Source organism: Stylophora pistillata, unplaced genomic scaffold (genome assembly GCF_964205215.1).
Source record: "Stylophora pistillata unplaced genomic scaffold, jaStyPist1.2 SCAFFOLD_1022, whole genome shotgun sequence".
Classification (NCBI taxonomy): Eukaryota; Metazoa; Cnidaria; class Anthozoa; order Scleractinia; family Pocilloporidae; genus Stylophora; species Stylophora pistillata.
The window spans coordinates 1-13,979 of NW_028290887.1; the positions used below are offsets into that span (position 1 = coordinate 1).

Here is a 13,979-nt window from a genome sequence, read left to right on the forward strand (position 1 = left end):
CCCCAAGTCATTGCCCCCCGGCCAGAAAACTACGAGGAAGCAGTCTGTAAAGGCCTTGCTGTGCTCCCTTTTAGAAGTGGAAAGAAATAGGTTGCAGTGCATCCGACGTATCGGGGAGCTAGCCCTGCTGGTGCCCCAGCTGCTCTGCGTTCAATTGTCCAGTGGTCGAGCGGCCTTCTGGGAACAGCTGCGGAGGGTAGCAAACACGGTCATCGCCCAACGCGGTCGACAGGCCAAACTGCTGGCTCTGGAAGCCATCCGTAAGAGGTTGCCCGACGATTCTTCCTGGAAGGACTTTCTGACCCCCTCTCTCCAAACCTGAAAAGTGTCCTATTCTAAATGGCAGTGACTGCGCCTGCGAATGACTTGGACTTTGCACGCGTTCAGATTTTTCAATTGTGTTAGAGTTAGTTTGTTTTTCTTCCTTCCTTCCTTCCTCGTTCTCGCTGTCATGTTCTGTTCGTCACTCACCGGCGCGACCGATCGCCGGTCTAGGACTCTTTAGCATATAGAGGTTCGGTACTATGTTAGCTATGTTAACCATCTTGTCAAAAATGTAGGTAGTTTCGCCCTTAAGAATCTCAGGAGAAACAATCACTTCACAAGCTTTACTTTTTACCAGTTCATCAGGTTCGACGGCTAGGAATAGATCAACTGATTACAAGTACTTTTAAGTTTGAGAGGAAATTGAATGTTTTATTGTAGTATAGCTTCTTATTTAGTTTGAAATGTGTCTCAGTATAATCATAAGTTGGCTAGATACTATTTTGTTAAGTACACGAGCCCACAAGCCTTTTACCTTGAATTGTTATCGTGTATAAATAAAGATTCTACTACTACTACTACTAGTTTTATTTCAGGAGGACGCTTGTAAACTGAAGCCACTCCATTAAATCTTGTTTTACAACGAAAACAACCACTGTGTGTGTGTGTGTGTGTGTGTATCTTAAATTGTTGCTCTAAGGGTTGGGTTTTTGATATCTACAGGTGTTTTCTTCTCTTCTTCTATTTTTTTTTTTTCGCAAATAGATTTGGACATATTATTTTTGGAAAATTGCAGAGCGCAATTGCATTCAAATCTATGAAAAAGAGTCATACTGAAATCAGAAAATCCAAACTCAAACATTAAATCTAAATATCTCCTTACTCAAATGATTCCAAGTCATATGTTATTAAATCATCCATATCAATCATCAACATTTTGTTACAGGTTTCAGTTCTTCATCAGTTTGGTTACAATAGTAACACCATTAGAATGGAGAGATCCATTTCATGTCAGAGTGGCAATACCAAAGGAAGGAAAGATGGGAAGAAATCTTGGGAACAGCTTACCGATGGCAAGTGGCCATGCCGAAAAAAAGTCAAACTGTAAAAATGCTGTGTAGTAGCACGTCTTTACAGGAATTTCTAAATATCCTGGCTATGCTACCGTATTTAAGCGAAAGAGAATGTCAGATTGCTCGTTAGAAATTTCATGGCAATTCTAGGTTTGTCAGGGTCGACGAAAAAGTCAAGTTTGTGTGACTAAAACTAGAGACCTCGTTTGGGAGGTTGGAATTTTTTTGCCCTATGTACTTCTATAAATATTATCCATACCTCCCCCCCACAGAAGGGACTTTTCTTAAGACCCCCTCCCAACACTCTGGAAATTGCAATGAAGGTTCATACATTTCCTTGAGGCTTTTGGCCTTTGAGATTCCCCCCATTCCCAAGAATTTTCAACCCTCTCTTTAAGCGGAGTATGGACATTTTCTGGAACTACACAATGCCAATTAGGTTGTAGCCTTGCTTCTGCAGTCCTACAACAAATGTAAGAGGACAGAAAGCATAGGAAGTGTTTTTTTTTTTTTTTAATGTGAAATTGAGAAGAACATTTTGGCACGCCATCCACAAATGCCAGTATGAAATGACAGACCACTTTTTCACAATCAAACAGTGATTAACACAATGGTTAACACACGTTTTTAGAATGAAATCATTCATAAGTAGTTTTCCATAATCCTCCAAATTCCATTCAAACAAGCTATGATCGTATTGACACCAAGTTCCACATTCACATGGGAAAGTTTTCATTTGGCATTGTCACATTGTTTGGAACTAAACATTAGAAACTAGCTTCTTTTAATAATGTTGTAAACAACTTTGCTATTTGTTGTTCACAAAAGTAAGTGAAATATAAATGGAGAACTTTCACTTTGCTTCCCTTGTTCATTTGATTAGCAACTCTGACTGATTTCCTTGCAAAGACACTTCCCCTCTGTTGTGTGCTTCACTTCGATCTTGTTTTTCTCACTCACATCCTTTGGGAAGGAGAATTGTGAGCATATCCGTACACACACAAAGTAGTCATGCCATGCAATACATCCTTGATCAGTTATGATCAATCCATCACTATCACTAGTAGCTTTGAGAGTTATCGTAACAGTTTCGATTCCTAGTGAAACCACTCTTGGAGCTGGCTCTGTAATTGACCATAGCCCACCACGGTTCTATTACTTGAAATCAGATTTTGCATGCTTTGTTTGAATCATTGATACAGTCAAGTTTGCCAGCCTTTAGTATTGCCATAGCTTGCTGGCTCTCCACGGTACCGGTTCTTGCATATTTCTCACACACACAAATTGTGCAGCACATGACCAGCCCTTTTGCCCCTCAGATGGTACTGTACTGGTGGGATCATTGTCACCAGAGTGAGTTCTTGCTTCTCTTACAGTAGTATGCAATGAGGCAGTCGGCAACTTTAGTCCACCATCATAATGGGGCAGCATTCCTTGACAGTCCAGTGAAGAACTGCCTAGACTTCACCGGGACTGTTGCATGATATTTCTGAAAAACTTCACCAGGTCTCAATTCTTTTAAAAAACCCATCATACATTGATTTGATACCAGTGAATTCCAAACCTCTTTCCTCTGGCTGTTGAAAAGAATACTTGCTTAGTTCATCCCTCAAGCTTTTTGTAACAATTCAGTTTCATTGAATTTCCTGATTGCGGAAGCCACAACTTCAGCAAGTATGCTGACGCTCAAAGGCTGAATGGATCCTTGGTGAAGACTGCTGTGTCGTTCACACAGTCTTTGCAGATCATTTCATGTTGCTGGACCTACAACCAACAAAGAAAAATTACGATTCGTGCAACATATTGCTATAGTGAACGTTTGAAGTATCTTGGCTGGCCAACACTCGACTCGCGTCGTGAATTTCTTAGTTTAGTGCAATTATTCAAATTCATTAATGGTTTTTCAAGAGTAGACTTATATGTAATTACTTAACTTTCTCCAATAGTCGGACGAGATCTACCAACAATGTCAAAATCTGGACGCCTTATGCTCGAACAAATATCCTCAAGAACTCTTTTTGGTATAAATATATAAAAATCTGGAATGACTTGCCAAGTGACATAGTAGTTAGCTCTAGCTCTGCTAGTAAGTTTAAAAAAAAAACTGAAAGAACACATTTTTAAATAATATCAATAATATTGCACCAATATCCATTTATCAATTAACTTGTTTTTTCAATAATTTTTACCTTTACATTTTAGTTTTATTTTTATTGCATATTGCTTTTATTCTGGGGGCTGCCGTCAATGAGAATTGAGTTCCTCTCTGGCTTGACCCTTTTTGCCTTTTTGCATCTCGATGTTATTTCTATTGTTATCTGTCTGTATTATTATTATTATTATTATTATTATCTTATTATTTAGGCAAATGAAGTTATTATAAATAAATAAATAAATAAATAAATAAATAAATAAAATTCCATGTGAGCTGTTTCCAGCAAGTACTTCTCATATGAAACCAGACATTCAGTGTAGCTTCTACAGAAAAACCCTGATCAGTCATTGCAGGTAGGACATGTATATCTAAGTCCAATTTTTGGGGCTGTAACATTTTTAAAAGGCTGACTCGACTCAGTAACTTGCCATGCCCCGAATATACCACCGAGCGAACGTTTTGGGTCGGTAGAAAGAAATTACACACCTAAATTAGCACAATCGCAACTTACATGCTGCTTAACTGCTGCTACAAACTGCTGATTGACTCTTTCATCACCTTCTAAAATGTCTAAAATAACTTCCAAATCGTCTCCCCATAGCAAGCGCCATCTTGTTTTGAATGTGACTTCTACCTTCAACCTCAGAGGGCTCCCATTGTTCTTATCCTTTGAACTTCTCCGGCTTTCATAACCACTTCCCGTTCCCTCTATTAATTCTGATCAAACTTTATGATTCTCTCATAACTAAACACCGCCTTTCACAAACTCCAGATTCTCCCAGCCGCACGCCATACATTATTCATTCTAGTCTATCGAGGGAAGTTTTTCTAAGCCCCAGCCCTCTCGCGGCGGCCGCATCAAGGCCTCAAAAATTCAACTTTTTAGCTCATCCTCAAAGTTTATCATTCTCTCATAATTAAACAGCGCATTTCACAAACACGAGAGTGTGACAGGCGCGCGCTACACTTTCTATACTATTGAGGGAACAGTTTTTCGAAGCCTCAGCTCTCTCGCGGCGCCTGCATTAAGCTCTCAAAAATTCAACTTTTTAGCTCATCCTCAAAGTTTATCATTCTCTCATAATTAAACAGCGCATTTCACAAACACGAGAGTGTGACAGGCGCGCGCTGCACTTTCTATACTATTGAGGGAACAGTTTTTCGAAGCCTCAGCTCTCTCGCGGCGGCTGCATTAAGCTCTCAAAAATTCAACTTTTTAGCTCATCCTCAAAGTTTATCATTCTCTCATAATTAAACAGCGCATTTCACAAACACGAGACTGTGACAGGCGCGCGCTGCACTGTCTATACTATTGAGGGAACAGTTTTTGGAAGCCCCAGCTCTCTCGCGGCGCCTGCATTAAGCTCTCAAAAATTCAACTTTTTGTCCAATCGTCAAACCCCAGGGGACGACACAGCCCCACTTTAAAAAGTCCATGATCTCACCTAATCGGCCTCTATTCCTTCCAAACGCTGCCGACTGAACACCGCAAAAGACAACTCAAGGGTTAAAACAATCTCTTCTCCCATCCTAAGAGAGAAAAACCAGCGGGAAAAAAAAAGATGGCCTCTCTCGTAGACCTGTGCTATGCTTCCGACGACGACGAATCACAGATCCTAGACTTTCACGATCAAACCACGCAACATCCTCCGACTTCGACTTCGACTTCGAATTTATCGCCTGTAAGCCACGAGGCACAGGCAACGCAGCAAAAATCACCACAACCAGATTGCCTTGGCCAATTGGACAGCCCGCACCATTTGACTCCTACACCTACCCGGAAAAAACTCACCTACGCCCTAAGTCCGCGAGATATCCCACCCGATGTGGACGTCTTTCTGGATGCTGTTTCCAATTACTTCACTAGAGCGGTGAACCTTGAACGACAAAGTGCAGCCGTCGCGCAGTCCACTTTCCTCAAAGCGCGTGAGCGCATGATGTGTAAGTCACTACATGAACACTTATTATTCGCAGTCAATTACCTTGCTAGCTTATTCGCATTCAAATATCTCGCTCGCTCGCAAGCAAGTAAGCAACACACACGTGCGTCACACCTGACCTGATTTTCTGTTTTTCTGTTTCATCTCAAGGCTACCTTGGATTTTTGAAGAGATATCTCGGAATGGACCTAGCACCAGATGTTTTTCTCCGCCTAAGTCTCATGGAACAATATTTCAACTTTCTCAGGGTGAGTGCAGATTTGAATTTTGGCAATTGTTTCTTGTCGCCTTTAGGAAATAACTTTGCCGACAAAAACTGCAAAACTGTCTCAAGCCATCTGATAGGACGGCAACAAAGGTAAAAGAAAAGGAAAAATCACAAATTGTGCCATATTTTCAGGCTTAAATTGTGCAGCAAGATACAACCGTTGTGCCCCATAAATCATTCGAGTTTTTCAGGCTTCATTGCTTTTGTTTGACCAGCTTTCAAAAGACGTTCTTGTCTTGCAAGTTTGCAGCTTGTTCAACGTCAGCAATATTTTTAACTCGGCCAATGCCCTACTGGTCTCCCCGCAGCCGTCACGTTTCGCGCGGCGAGGCACGTGCTTGCTTGAGACAAAAAGGACACCTTGACAAATATGACATGACGCCCTTAGACCGCTGACCATAATGCTTGTCTCTTGAATCAAAATGGCTGCCGGAACTACTTCGCCGGTCAGCTCAGCTCTGCCAATTTCTCTCACTTGTTTTTTGGTTGTACGTGACCTTCAATAACCTGGATTTACTCAAATGTTGTTGCTAGGACGAGAGGCAATGCAGTTCGGCGACAATTTCAAACCACGTGAGCTCACTGCTTTATGCGGTGAAGTTTCTGCATAAGGAACACGGTCCCAGTTTCAAGGATGTACAAATGATTCGTCAGTTGAGAGCACAGGCAACGATATTTCAAAAGCAAGGCGACAGAGAACGGCCTTCGTCGCGAGAAGAGTTCGAAGCCCTAAATCGCTGGCTACCCTGGTGAGTTGTCTTTTGTTCTTTTGAGCCAGTACCTGTAAACTGGCAAATTAATAATTTTAGCAATGATACTGGTATACTGTAGGGACCAATGGATTTGTTATTGTCCATTTGAGATATGTATCAATCAACTTGAACTGAAGTAACAGGGGAATCAGGAAAATTGCCCTTCAGAAAAGCAGTTGGAGAGCAGTTCCCACATGGAATGTCTTTGTCAGTGTTTTCTAGCTACATTCCCACAGAGAAAGTATTAAAGATGTTAGCACTAGCACAGGGATTGTCAACAGTTTTACCACTTTCAAGAATACTGGGAAATGTAATCAGCTTTTACTTTACCAATGTTGATGATTGATATCTAATTCCAGACCATGTTTTTCTCATATTCATCTTATTACACAAAAAGTCATTTTTAAAATAATCGGATTTGCTAGCTATAATTTTTTTTCTTTGACAACACTATTCCTGAAGTTCTTACGAAGATACATCAGATTAGGATTTGAATGTGGACACCTATAGATCTGGGAATAGAGCTTATCTCTGTATTGTATTTTGGCAAGAATGCATTTAGTGATACCGGGCTTGGTAGACCACTTGATTTTGCGTTTGGAGAGCTTTCGACACGGTGCATGATAATTTACAAGTTGAGATATCTGATCATAGCAAAATATTGAATCTAGTGTTGGCATCTATAACGATCACTTGAGATGTTATTCCAGATCTAGACGTGAAAATTAAGTCATTGATAAATTTCTCTTCACCGAGTTTGGAAAAGTCATTTTTATAATAGTTTAAAACTTTATATAGTCTACATGTGAGCAGGCTAACAATTGTGCATGACATTGCAATATTTTTTGTTAGAATTTTAGAATTACATCTTCAGAAACTATTTCCTATGATAACCAAATTATCATACACACAGGATTTGCATCATAAATTTCCTTTAGAATGATCACACCTAACTTCCAAAATTCTAGAGAATTTCCTGCTATTGCTCGATTCCTTATAAAAGAAGTACAGTTAGTTAGTTTAACTCAGTAGTTCAGAGTGTCCAGACCAGCACTTACTAGCTCAGAACCTCTTGGTCACAGAAAAAGTAACTCCAGTACATGTAACCTCAAGGTAGTGACCTATTCTACTGAGGATTTGGTATGTCACATTTGACCTATTATTGTATGTCTTACAGTTTGAGTTCAAGAATAATATGGTTCATGTGTACTTATCTCAATCCAATTGTTTAGTCTTTGCTTGAGTCCTTACATTAGTTGATTCATGTTCAAAATGTGTCAAGATTGCATTCAGCTTTCAGAACCTTGCATTTATCTGTATACTTGACTTAAAGTTCATTGGTGAAATCAGATATCTCACTACAGTCTTCATTCTTTAGTCCATCAGTAATGACAGATGTTGTCCTGTCACTGAATGAGATTCTACCAGTCTTCCTAGTTTTAAGTCCAAGGAAAATATGAAATTGTGATTGAAATAATTCAGTCTGAGATTGTGTACGATCAGGAATTGAGGAAGATGATTAGAGACTAGATTACCACTGATGGCATTCATAGCATGAGTATTTGCAAATATATTATCAATGAAGGTTGCTGATCTTTAAGTAATACGTGTTGATTGTGAGATGCAAGGTACAAGAGAAAAGGAGTTTAGCATTAGCAAGAAATCATTGGACTCAGGATGACTTTCACAATTGAATAAGTTTATATGAAAATCACCCATAATGAAGAGGGACTTATTTACCCTAGTTAGCCGAGATAAAGTTGACTCGAGATGTTCTCTGAACCTTAGGGGTAGAGGAATGGTGTCTACAGGTACAAGGACGAAAAACATTTTTGACTTTTCTATCAATTATGTGGACTTTCTTTGTTGATTCTAAGTCAGCCTCGTCGTTCAATCTTTTAGGGACGAGGTTGTGGCTGCCGTCTCACTCCAACGCGAACGCTTTCAATTGAGCTGGGAGGTCAACATGAAAGCCAGGGAAAGCTGCAACTTGGTCCTTTTAAGCCTGTATGTTTTCATTCCACCATCCCGGGGTCTTGAGATGCGAACTCTTCGAATTGTCACAGAGCCAGACAGCTTGGAGGCACGACAGCGGAAGGAACAAAATCTGCTGGTGATGAGGGAAGATTCCATTGTGCTCCACTTTAATGATTACAAAACCAAAAGCTCCTGTGGACGGGATGAGCTAACTCTGCAGGTGAGATAAGGACTCAGTTTTTAAGAAAGCCCGAAACGCTCTTGTGGCGCTGATGAAAAGAACATTTGTACCAGTTGCAAAGTCTTTGCAAACAATGTGCTTTCCAAAATATAGTTTTTATGCCAGCTCAAGGGAAAAAAGAAATGGACAGCATGTGTTGTTAACATTTGCCAAGTTGCAGCCGGCAAGGGAATTGGGTAGCTAGTTATTTATTTATTTTCTTACGATTATGAAGGATCATTGTAGATTTTGCCGATTTCACATGAACAAAGACACCATACTCATTACTGTGCGAAGAATTTTCCCATCGCTTTCTAAAAAAGGGGAAGTCAACTGAAAAAGGATCTGTCCTTCTTTTTTTAGCCTGGCCACGAGCTGTACAAAGTTCTTGCAAATTACATCAAGGAGTTTCGTCCACGCCTTACAAAGGAGGAAAGTGGGAACTTTTTGCTTTTGGTAAGTAGATTCAACTTATCCCCCGAAACTGGACAATATTCATGAGAACCCCTCAACTCATCGCCTTCAACTGGAAAATAGCATGCCACCCTAACCCTAACCCTAACCCTAACCCGCACAGCCTCTCACTGGCAGGCGTGCCACTACGGCTCCCGTGATTTTACAAAAGGTGCGCGCCTACTTTCCATTTCCCCTGGGACTATCTCTTGCACCCGGAAATCCGTTTTGGCCGCGTGGTCCTGTGTTTCGTGGAAGTAGCAGGCGTGAGTACAAGGCTCACCCCTTCCTTTTGCACAGCCTCCCACTCTCACGCATGCCACTCCATCGCCCGTGATTTCCCGGAGTTGCGCGTCCCTTGCCGAGGTTCCCCTGGGTCTACTGCAACTGGGATTTCATTTTGGAGCCGTTGTCATGCGTTTCGTGGAAGTGGCAGGCGTGAGTACAAGGCTCACCGCCTTCTTTAGCACATGTGCCTCACAGTGCACAGCCTCTCACTCGGAGGCGTGCCACCACGGCTCCCGTGACTTGCAGGAGGTGCGCGCCTACCCCCCAACTCCCCTGGGACTATCTAGTGCACGCGGTAATCCATTTTAGCCGCGTGGTGATGTGTTTCGTGGAAGTGGCAGGCGTAAGTACAAGACTCACCGCCTTCTTTAGCACATGTGCCTCACAGTGCACAGCCTCTCACTGGCAGGCGTGCCACTACGGCTCCCGTGATTTGGCAGGAGGTGCGCGCCTACTCTCCAACTCCCCTGGGACTATCTAGTGCACCCGGGAATCCGTTTTGGCCGCGTGGTCCTGTGTTTCGTGGAAGTAGCAGGCGTGAATACAAGGCTCACCCCTTCCTCTTGCACAGCCTCCCACTCTCACGCATGCCACTCCGTCGCCCGTGATTTCCCGGAGTTGCGCGTCTATTGCCGAGGTTCCCCTGGGTCTAGTGCACCTGGGATTTCATTTTGGAGGAGTTGTCATGCGTTTCGTGGAAGTGGCAGGCGTGAGTACAAGGCTCACCGCCTTCTTTAGCACATGTGCCTCGTAGTGCATGGCCTCTCACTCGGAGGCGTGCCACTACGGCTCCCGTGATTTGGCAGGAGGTGCGCGCCTACTCTCCAACTCCCCTGGGACTATCTAGTGCACCCGGCAATCCGTTTTGGCCGCGTGGTGATGTGTTTCGTGAAAGTAGCAGGCGTGAGTACAAGACTCACCGCCTTCCTCTTGCAGAGCCTCCCACTCTCACGCATGCCACTCCGTCGCCCGTGATATCCCGGAGTTGCGCGTCTAATGCCGAGGTTCCCCTGGGTGTAGTGCACCTGGGATTTCATTTTGGAGGCGTTGTCATGCATTTCGTGGAAGTGGCAGGCGTGACTACAAGGCTCACCGCCTTCTTTAGCACATGTGCCTCATAGTGCACAGCCTCTCACTCGGTGGCGTGCCACCACGGCTGCCGTGACTTGCAGGAGGTGCGCGCCTACTCTCCACCTCCCGTGGGACTATCTAGTGGACGCATGAATCCATTTTAGCCGCGTGGTGATGTGTTTCGTGGAAGTGGCAGGCGTGAGTACAAGGCTCACCCCTTCCTCTTGCGCAGCTTCCCACTCTCACGCATGCCACTCCGTCGCTCGTGATATGCCGGAGTTGCGCGTCTATTGCCGAGGTTCCCCTGGGTCTAGTGCACCTGGGATTTCATTCTGGAGGCGTTGTCATGCGTTTCGTGGAAGTGGCAGGCGTGAGTACAAGGCTCACCGCCTTCTTTAGCACATGTGCCCCATAGTGCACAGCCTCTCACTCGGAGGCGTGCCACCAGGGCTGCCGTGACTTGCAGGAGGTGCGCGCCCACTCTCCACCTCCCCTGGGACTATTTAGTGCACGCGGGAATCCATTTTAGCCGCGTGGTGATGTGTTTCGTGGAAGTGGCAGGCGTGAGTACAAGGCTCACCCCTTCCTCTTGCACAGCCTCCCACTCTCACGCATGCCACTCCGTCGCCCGTGATATCCCGGAGTTGCGCGTCTATTGCCGAGGTTCCCCTGGGTCTAGTGAACCTGGGATTTCATTTTGGAGGCGTTGTCATGCATTTCGTGGAAGTGGCAGGCGTGAGTACAGGGCTCACCGCCTTCTTTAGCACATGTGCCTCGTAGTGCACAGCCTCTCACTCGGAGGCGTGCCACCACGGCTGCCGTGATTTGGCAGGAGGTGCGCGCCTACTCTCCAACTCCCCTGGGACTATCTAGTGGACGCGGGAATCCATTTTAGCCGCGTGGTGATGTGTTTCGTGGAAGTGGCAGGCGTGAGTACAAGGCTCACCCCTTCCTCTTGCACAGCCTCCCACTCTCACGCATGCCACTCCGTCGCCCGTCATATCCCGGAGTTGCGCATCTATTGCCGAGGTTCCCCTGGGTCTAGTGCACCTGGGATTTCATTTTGGAGGCGTTGTCATGAGTTTCGTGGAAGTGGCAGGCGTGAGTACAAGGCTCACCGCCTTCTTTAGCACATGTGCCTCATAGTGCACAGCCTCTCACTCGGAGGCGTGCCACCAGGGCTGCCGTGACTTGCAGGAGGTGCGCGCCTACCCCCCAACTCCCCTGGGAGTATCTAGTGCACGCGGGAATCCATTTTAGCCGCGTGGTGATGTGTTTCGTGGAAGTGGCAGGCGTGAGTAGAAGACTCACCGCCTTCTTTAGCACATGTGCCTCACAGTGCAAAGCCTCTCACTGGCAGGCGTGCCACTACGGCTCCCGTGATTTGGCAGGAGGTGCGCGCCTACTCTCCAACTCCCCTGGGACTATCTAGTGCACCCGGCAATCCGTTTTGGCCGCGTGGTGATGTGTTTCGTGGAAGTAGCAGGCGTGAGTACAAGACTCACCGCCTTCCTCTTGCAGAGCCTCCCACTCTCACGCATGCCACTCCGTCGCCCGTGATATCCCGGAGTTGCGCGTCTAATGCCGAGGTTCCCCTGGGTCTAGTGCACCTGGGATTTCATTTTGGAGGCGTTGTCATGCATTTCGTGGAAGTGGCAGGCGTGACTACAAGGCTCACCGCCTTCTTTAGCACATGTGCCTCATAGTGCAGAGCCTCTCACTCGGAGGCGTGCCACCAGGGCTGCCGTGACTTGCAGGAGGTGCGCACCTACCCCCCAACTCCCTTGGGAGTATCTAGTGCACGCGGGAATCCATTTTAGACGTGGGGTGATGTGTTTCGTGGAAGTGGCAGGCGTGAGTACAAGGCTCACCGCCTTCTTTAGCACATGTGCCTCATAGTGCAAAGCCTCTCACTCGGAGGCGTGCCACCACGGCTGCCGTGATTTGGCAGGAGGTGCGCGCCTACTCTCCAACTCCCCTGGGACTATCTAGTGCACACGGGAATCCATTTTAGCCGCGTGGTGATGTGTTTCGTGGAAGTGGCAGGCGTGAGTCCAAGGCTCACCCCTTCCTCTTGCACAGCCTCCCACTCTCACGCATGCCACTCCGTCGCCCGTCATATCCCGGAGTTGCGCGTCTATTGCCGAGGCTCCCCTGGGTCTAGTGCACCTGGGATTTCATTTTGGAGGCGTTGTCATGCGTTTCGTGGAAGTGGCAGGCGTGAGTACAAGGCTCACCGCCTTCTTTAGCACATGTGCCTCATAGTGCACAGCCTCTCACTCGGAGGCGTGCCACCACGGCTGCCGTGACTTGCAGGAGGTGTGCGCCTACTCTCCACCTCCCGTGGGACTATCTAGTGGACGCGGGAATCCATTTTAGCCGCGTGGTGATGTGTTTCGTGGAAGTGGCAGGCGTGAGTACAAGGCTCACCCCTTCCTCTTGCACAGCCTCCCACTCTCACGCATGCCACTCCGTCGCTCGTGATATGCCGGAGTTGCGCGTCTATTGCCGAGGCTCCCCTGGGTCTAGTGCACCTGGGATTTCATTTTGGAGGCGTTGTCATGCGTTTCGTGGAAGTGGCAGGCGTGAATACAAGGCTCACCGCCTTCTTTAGCACATGTGCCCCATAGTGCACAGCTTCTCACTCGGAGGCGTGCCACCAGGGCTGCCTTGACTTGCAGGAAGTGCGCGCCTACTCTCCACCTCCCCTGGGACTATCTAGTGCACGCGGGAATCCATTTTAGCCGCGTGGTGATGTGTTTCGTGGAAGTGGCATTCGTGAGTACAAGGCTCACCCCTTCCTCTTGCACAGCCTCCCACTCTCACGCATGCCACTCCGTCGCCAGTGATATCCCGGAGTTGCGCGTCTATTGCCGAGGTTCCCCTGGGTCTAGTGCACCTGGGATTTCATTTTGGAGGCGTTGTCATGCATTTCGTGGAAGTGGCAGGCGTGAGTACAAGGCTCACCGCCTTCTTTAGCACATGTGCCTCATAGTGCACAGCCTCGCACTCGGAGGCGTGCCACCACGGCTGCCGTGATTTGGCAGGAGGTGCGCGCCTACTCTCCAACTCCCCTGGGACTATCTAGTGCACGCAGGAATCCATTTTAGCCGCGTGGTGATGTGTTTCGAGGAAGTGGCAGGCGTGAGTACAAGGCTCACCTCTTCCTCTTGCACAGCCTCCCACTCTCACGCATGCCACTCCGTCGCCCGTCATATCCCGGAGTTGCGCATCTATTGCCGAGGTTCCCCTGGGTCTAGTGCACCTGGGATTTCATTTTGGAGGCGTTGTCATGCGTTTCGTGGAACTGGCAGGCGTGAGTACAAGGCTCACCGCCTTCTTTAGCACATGTGCCTCATAGTGCACAGCCTCTCACTCGGAGGCGTGCCACCAGGGCTGCCGTGACTTGCAGGAGGTGCGCGCCTACCCCCCAACTCCCCTGGGAGTATCTAGTGCACGGGGGTATCCATTTTAGCCGCGTGGTGATGTGTTTCGTGGAAGTGGCAGGCGTGAGTAGA

The 13,979-nt window shown here is 46.5% G+C and overlaps 1 protein-coding gene and 1 long non-coding RNA gene across 2 annotated transcripts; one reads left to right on the forward strand and one right to left on the reverse strand.

Annotated features, from left to right (window-relative positions):
* Positions 1 to 668: 668 nt before the first annotated feature.
* Positions 669 to 4,370, reverse strand: LOC148715678 (uncharacterized). Its single transcript, XR_015995901.1, has 2 exons — positions 4,004 to 4,370; positions 669 to 3,101 (listed from the first exon to the last, which is right to left on the reverse strand). It is a non-coding gene; the product is annotated as an uncharacterized LOC148715678 (long non-coding RNA).
* A 1,192-nt stretch (positions 4,371 to 5,562) lies between these two features.
* Positions 5,563 to 9,150, forward strand: LOC148715679 (uncharacterized). The gene is made up of 4 exons (XM_088746626.1): positions 5,563 to 5,680; positions 6,235 to 6,449; positions 8,355 to 8,649; positions 9,013 to 9,150. The coding sequence occupies exons 1-4, from the start codon at positions 5,615 to 5,617 to the stop codon at positions 9,148 to 9,150; spliced, it is 714 nt and encodes a 237-aa protein (XP_088602752.1). The 5' UTR covers positions 5,563 to 5,614.
* Positions 9,151 to 13,979: the final 4,829 nt, after the last annotated feature.

Coding starts and splice junctions, on each gene's coding strand:
- LOC148715679 (XM_088746626.1), top strand. CDS start 5,615: ATGGACCTAGCACCAGATGTTTTTCTCCGCCTAAGTCTCATGGAACAA. Junction 5,681..6,234: donor AATATTTCAACTTTCTCAGG/GTGAGTGCAGAT, acceptor TGTTGTTGCTAG/GACGAGAGGCAATGCAGTTC. Junction 8,650..9,012: donor GGGATGAGCTAACTCTGCAG/GTGAGATAAGGA, acceptor TTCTTTTTTTAG/CCTGGCCACGAGCTGTACAA.